Source organism: Haemaphysalis longicornis, unplaced genomic scaffold (genome assembly GCF_048455015.1).
Source record: "Haemaphysalis longicornis isolate Haplotype H1 unplaced genomic scaffold, Haemaphysalis longicornis Haplotype H1 scaffold_7, whole genome shotgun sequence".
In the NCBI taxonomy this organism is placed as follows: domain Eukaryota; kingdom Metazoa; phylum Arthropoda; class Arachnida; order Ixodida; family Ixodidae; genus Haemaphysalis; species Haemaphysalis longicornis.
Genome location: NW_027526422.1, coordinates 160,804,509 through 160,811,336, shown reverse-complemented (window position 1 = coordinate 160,811,336; position 6,828 = coordinate 160,804,509). Strand labels below are relative to the sequence as shown.

General features: G+C 45.0%; 1 protein-coding gene across 1 annotated transcript; it reads right to left on the bottom strand.

The window, feature by feature from the left end:
• Positions 1-4,485: 4,485 nt before the first annotated feature.
• Positions 4,486-6,431, bottom strand: LOC144146630 (uncharacterized). The gene is made up of 2 exons (XM_077678567.1): positions 6,253-6,431; positions 4,486-5,273 (listed from the first exon to the last, which is right to left on the bottom strand). The coding sequence occupies exons 1-2, from the start codon at positions 6,429-6,431 to the stop codon at positions 4,760-4,762; spliced, it is 693 nt and encodes a 230-aa protein (XP_077534693.1). The 3' UTR covers positions 4,486-4,759.
• Positions 6,432-6,828: the final 397 nt, after the last annotated feature.

The window sequence follows — 6,828 nt, the reverse complement described above, 5'->3', positions numbered from 1 at the left end:
GATTAGCGATTCCAGATGTAGCCGTGATGCTGTCACTTTTTCTGTTGCGACGATTCTTGCATTGTCCCAATCAATCTTGTGGTCATTCACGACGGCGTGTTCGGCGTGTTGGGACAATGCAAGAATCGTCGCAACAGAAAAAGTGACAGCATCACGGCTACATCTGGAATCGCTAATCATTCAGACCACGTCTAACACAGTCAATCATAACGACGGAAATCTAAACCCGATCTACGCACGCTCTTTGCAGCGATTACTCAAGCCCACTTAAACGACCCACTTCTGGTGATTCTGGTGATGCATTTATTGTGAACAAGGCTTCCGTGCTGGAAGCCGAAACGTCATTACATTTTGTTTGGACTGGTCGGCGTCTCTTTTTCGTTCCTAATGTACCGTCATGCTCTCGATTTCACTACACACATCCGCATGAAAGAAACTAAACACCTACAATCTTCTTAGTAAGTGCTAACTGCCAAGAAGTGCTACAGTAAACAAACAGACTGATGTGTAAACTAAAGGCTCAGGAAACAAAAACAACTGCCAGCTAATAGATTACGCACCCATTGAGGCTGACGGATCATTGTCGCCGGTGCTCATGTGTTCCAGATTTTGAGAAGAGAAGTATCATCAGCCGCACGAAAGAAATGATTGAAGCCTTTGGAAGCCTTCACTATCGTATAAGTGGAAAATTGCATAATCGTGCCGTCAGTGGCCCTCACAAATAGCAAGGTCAAGATGCGTTCAGGTGGCTGGGATGGGTTTGCATGTCCTTGTAATCAGTTTTCTATCATTTAGATCGGTTGCCGAAAGGACATTTTATACTAGAGAGTGTTTCAAACAAATATATCAGTTGCTAGTTCGTGCATCAAGTGTGTGTTCAGTCCTAAAAACTCAAAATTTCTGTGATGTTCAACCTGTTACATTCAAGGGAAGGCTGGATCTTTTGACATACATTTAAAGTGGTCATCAGGCTACCAGTAAAAGTGCCTTCATGGGAAGATACAGGAAGAACGATAGGTTATCCCAAACGTTCTCCAGTTCCCTTGAAGTGTATGCCTATTAGCAGTGGTCGGTAAGAAACTAAAATTAGTTTGTTTTATGAGATCTGCAGTGAGTATGTGACTTATGAAAGTGGTGTGTCTGCAACCCGATGAACTGGCGTGCTAAGCTATTTATTTTAAACAGCATCTTTCCACTGTAAGTTTTTCGAATCGCATCCTGGGTTAGTACCTTTTTGAATGCCGCCATCATGGGTTGTCGCTGGTCCTGGGGCACTTGGTTTGTTGTAGCCGTCAGCCATCGCCACTCCGCTTGGAGCACATGGAAGTGGCAGAGGAGCTGCCGTGCTGAGGCCCACGTGTCTTTCAGTGCTCTTTTCTCTGCCGGGGAGTTGTCGGTCATGAAGGCTGCTGGGGCCTGCAGGAGCCGCGGGGTGCACGAAGAAGCAATGGGTTTTGGGGGCAATCCTAAAATGCTTAATACTGGATAGGCTGTCCGGTACAGTGGCTCCATGCAGGTTTTATTTAAGCTGCCGAATTAAAAAAAGTATGGTACGGTGAAGCTCGCAAGCTCACCTCTCATAAGATAGCAAAAAAAACGGTTCAAGGTAGTTTAGGATAAGGCATATGCATGCCCCCACTTGAAAATGTTGTGTGACCAGGGCAGATCTGCTTTGAAGCCTCGTGTGCCTGAGAAAATTATCTGTGAGCATGCCATCAAGTTTTCACAAATATACAATAGAGAGTGCCTAATTTATGGCTGATTTTACCAGCGCAATATTTTGGCATTTGCAAGAGTATAAAAATAGCGAGTAGCATAAAGGAATAATTAGATATCATTATCTGTGCCTGTATTTGCGGCTTATTTATTTCGCGAGGAAGCAAAGTTGATTGAATCGTTTGTTTGCCCCTACCTGGCTGTTCCCAAAACACAGTGGGTAGCAGTCCCTCAGCAGACGGAAGGCCAAGCCGTACCCCTCTGTGCTTTGTGAGCTGTGTATGAGCACAGCTATTGGCACAGCTCCTGCTTTGGTGGCAGTGAGGAGCACAGTGGCCGTACTTTGGGTCGCATCACAGGAGGAGGTTGAATCGACGAATATGGTCTCTTGGGCCGAGCTAAGGAGCTGGGCACGCCGCATAATCGGTGTTGTCACCAGCACCGCCCAGCAGTCATCCTGCGTGCTGCTCGTGAAGACCTCTGCCCCTGCACAAGTAAAACACAAACAGCATGAGGTGTGTAAGCTTTGTGTAGTTTTTTTCACTACCTTCCATGCAGACAAAATACAAGTTTGTTTTATTAGAAAGATTTCGTGTTTTATAGTGCCCCCAGTGCTTGTCCGGATGGAAACGCTTTATTCACTGAGAAATTAATTTAAGATAAAATTTTAACTTTCCCACTAAACGGCGTTTTCGTGGTCCGCAATGACATCGCAGGGATTGACTGCTCTGCAGCAGATTCTGAAACCATGTTTACCGTTAGTGAACCTAGATCGCGCCACCATACCACAGCAAGCCGTTTCCTGCCTTTGGTTTGTTTTTGACAGTATTTAAACCTGGCTTGTTTTTGTTCTGGGAGAAAATAATCGTTTTCGCGAAACATAATGCTCGCTCGACAAATATGGTCACGTAGGACGCCGTTGCTTGCGTCAGTCGGCCAGTGTCGTCTGAGACAAACCCAAAGCCCTGCAGTGTTGTGCAACTAAACCAAGCATAGTGCACACAGTACCGACAGGAGTACGCATCGGTACTTCTACGTTTACGTGTGCTTTTGTAACTTCCCCTGTCGATCCCACCATTCTTACTGCTTTAAAAAGAATGTGGCCTAAATTTAAGTTCAAATAGCTTTCGGCAAGCTTATAAGCCCTGCCTACTTTGCGTTTGCTTTTGCTGGCCTCCGCCAATCGCACAGCTGGCTGATACGACATCATAGGTGCCCGCCGCGGTGGCTCAGTGGCTAAGGCGTTGCGCTGCTGAGCACGAGGTCGCGGGTTCGATTCCCGGCCGCGGCGGCCGCTTTTCTGATGGAGGCGAAAAGCAAAAACGCCCTGCGTACGAGATTTCGGCGCACGTTAAAGATCCCCAGGTGGTCAAAATTAATCCGGAGCCCTCCACTACGGCGCGCCTCACCGCCTGTGTTGCGTCGGCGCGCAACGGCATTATAGGTTCTGTTGCAGGAAATGAGCTAGTGGGCCACATGGCCGTTCCCTCTTTTCTTAATTATGTAGCTGATTTGGGCAACGTATGTGTTAAAAGTGGTGTCAGTATGATTCTAACGAGGCAGTTTTTTGAATGAACCAAACTTGTGTTTTGTCTTCGCGGCCCCGTTAAAGCTGCCTGGTTCGGTGTTGCATCGTTATAGCAGAACATGCAAAATGCCATTACCAAAATAAAAAGCCTCATACAGAAGCGTGCAATTTAAATGAATTGTCATTCATGACCTTAATATTTGGCAATCTTGTCAAGAATTAAAATTTTGCAACGTTTTGTGGGTACTCATTTTTTAGCCTGTAGAGAAATTAAAACCCAAAAGGCTGTTTGGCTGTTGCCTGCCCTATATATATTGACCATTTACGACTGCTGCTTTTGTCTGGGTATGGTATAGTACTACTGTAGCTAAAATGTATCTAAAATGTGGTATAGTGAACGGTTAAAGCTTTCATGATATATCTACACGTGTACGTGAGGGACATTGATCTGAAAATATGCATGTGACTGCTCCAATATCATTTTAGGGCTTAAAAACTGCAGTTAAAGCAGTGTGACAAATGGAATACGAGTTATATTCAATTCCCCAACCACAAACATGTTAGTCTTTGTTTATAGCCACGCACTGGTATAAATAAAATTCCATGTCTGATGTTACATGGGGTTCAAATTCATGAAAGTGTCATGCGGATGCTTGAAAGAACATTTCTATAGTCATTTCAAAAGGTGCTGAACAGAACGTTGCGATATTTTCGTTTTCAAAAAAAAAAAATATTTAGGTGAAATTTTCTGGCAAGACAATCTTCCACAAATAAAAACTGGAGTGGAATTTGTGAAAATCTTGTCCTTGAGAAAATAAAACCATTGAATGTTTATGCCTGCTGTTATTCATCTATCTTCAGTGTCACTTTTTTTACTGTTTTACTCAATGAGAACTTTTGCAAAGGAAGCAATTTTTCATGACCACTTTGAAGTGAGCACTGCAGTAATGTTTCTCAATTAGTATAGCTTGACCTGTTTCACATGCCATAGCCGCATTATTGGTGGTGAAAGTTTGAGAGTAGAAGTATCCGTGACAGAGGGGTGACAGGACATCAGAAATGCATACTTAGCTATATTCTACGTATCAGTAGTATACCTGGTAAAATGTGCATTGAATGCATCTCTGTATTGGCTTAGCTGATGCGGCATGGGGCTGCTGACAAGTTTCTCCTTGTGGGCGCAGCCCTTTCAGAGAACAATGTCATTGATGTCTATGCATACAATGTGGACAATAAAGGCAGCTGGTTTTCCCAATCAGCTATAGGTTTGAAGTACTGAAATGCAATTGGACACTAAGTTCAAAAGCCCAATCAGTTTTTATGGGATGCTAAAAATATGATTACTGCACTGTTTGCGCAGCTCTGCATTTTTTTTGTAGGGAGGATCAGGGTGCGTGCAGCAGCTGACTGGAAATCTGTTGCCAAATGTGCCTCGGCAATGGTGAATTACTGCAGAGAGCGCACAAACTTTACTTGCCCTCATTAGCTTTTGTGTTTCCCCAATGTCGTGTTGATTCAGATGTTCACATGGAGGGGTATCTTACCCTGTGCTGCGTACTGGGCCATCTTTTCCTGCAGCTTAGCCACAGGGTTGCTGAGGCGACCGTACTTCGCCTGCACCCATTGTTCATGCCAGTGGCCAACAACCCGGTACGCAGGGTTCAGCATGCCATTGGCCCGCAGTTGCACCCCTCGGTCCATGGCAGCGAGGTTGCGCTCGTGGCGCCTCAGGGCCTCGGCAGGCCCTCGCCCCTCCTCAAAGTACTGCACGAAGGCCGCTTTCGTCTCGCAGCTCGGTCGCAGCATTCGCAGGGCATCTGCCGACTCGGTGCTATGGTTATGCTGTGACACAAGCTTGATCACGGCCTGTAGGGGCACCTCTCGGCAGAGAAAGGCGTCATTCTTTTTGGTGTCCCTATTCACTTTTTTGATTTTGATGTCCAGCTTGGCTGGGCACCGGGTGCTCCGCTTCTCGCTCGTTTTATTTCGTTCGTTGTGCTGGCACACCCACACCTTGTGGAAGACCATCCTGAAACGACATTATTCAAAGAGATCTGAGTTTTATGGTGAGGAGACTGGTGTTGCTATCAACCAGTATTGCTTTGGGGCATAAAAATTTATTGTACAATTCTAATTCCACAGCCATATGAACTGCAAAAAATGTACAGCAAAAAAATTGAGCTTGTGACCCTACAGATTAAAAAGTGTTGGTGCTTAGTAAATGTCATCAGTGCGCGCATGTTCACTAGTTGCTGGCCCTGAAACCTTATGGGACCACTGTCCCATCACTTTACCACTGTCAAAAATGAAACCTACTGCTTGGTGGACACAAGTTCGTGTGAGCATGCAGCCAAATTCCTGCATCACTGAGTTTTGCCAGGTAATGGCCTTTTTGTAGTACCGAAATTTACCACAAAGCATGGACCTTTTTCATCGCGATTTTTTCACATTGACGTTGGTTCTGAACATATAACATCCAATGTACACTTATCCAGAGATTTGCTTATAACAGGCAATCATATATGTACAAATAAAGCTACACTACGTCACTTGAGGTTGTGCCTTGGAGGGAGCAAGAGGGGGGGGGAGAGAGAGCATCGTAATTGGTGCAAAAGAGCCATTTTGAAATTTTCAAGTCATCAGAGGTATAATTTTTTGGGAACTGGAGATTTGGGAGATTTCAGATTTTAATTATAAAATATTTTGCATCGTACACACCCTAGCTGTCTCTTCGTACAAAATCGTTTCAGGCTAGCAGGACTGCTCAGAAAAATTAGTTTGGTTTCTATGCTTTATGCGGCATGCCTGTCAAGGCACAGAACTCGTGTTGCACTACAACTTTGGCCTCTGCCGTGATCAAGGCACTTGTAAATAAATCAGGTTATTTATTTCCTCCATTTATCACACGTAATTTACACGATTTTTTTTTTACTAACTGGTATTCTGTCAATAAACGTGTTTCATCTGAAGAAGAGACGATTTTTGAACACAGTAATAGCATCACTTACCTAGTGCACTTCGAGCGGACGGTGTGAACAATCCAAGCGGTGTTGGTGCTGGCGCCGTACTGCTTCACCCACTCATCCGCAGCGTTCGAATCGGTGAGGTTAGAGCGAAGCACCCTCACACCAGAGGCAGTTGCTGTGGGGTCTTCTACGACCTCCAGGCCGGCACCAGCGTTTTGCATGGTGCGAGGACTCGAGGCGACAGCAATGGATTTAGAAGAATGGACGTGTCACGCAAGGCGATCGAAAGCGGGACCGTAACACGTGCGAACGCAACTTTTGAAATAAGCGCTCCTTGAATCGCCACTGCCGACATCTGGCGAATAAGCGTCAAAGTAACAGACACAAAACTGTGTTTCTCAAAACTATGCGCTTTCGTTTAAAATAACTTGAATGGGTGACTTTTTAAAAGATGCGTTCAGAATACAATTATATATATTTTTAGAGTATCGTACAAAACGCTCGTGCAGAGTGAGAAAAGAAACGTGTCCGTGCTGCCATCTAGTGGACTGGGCATCAAATAGCGTTTACTTGGCTAACTTCGCTCACCCATCTGAGAAAATTCGTCGTTTGTCGTAC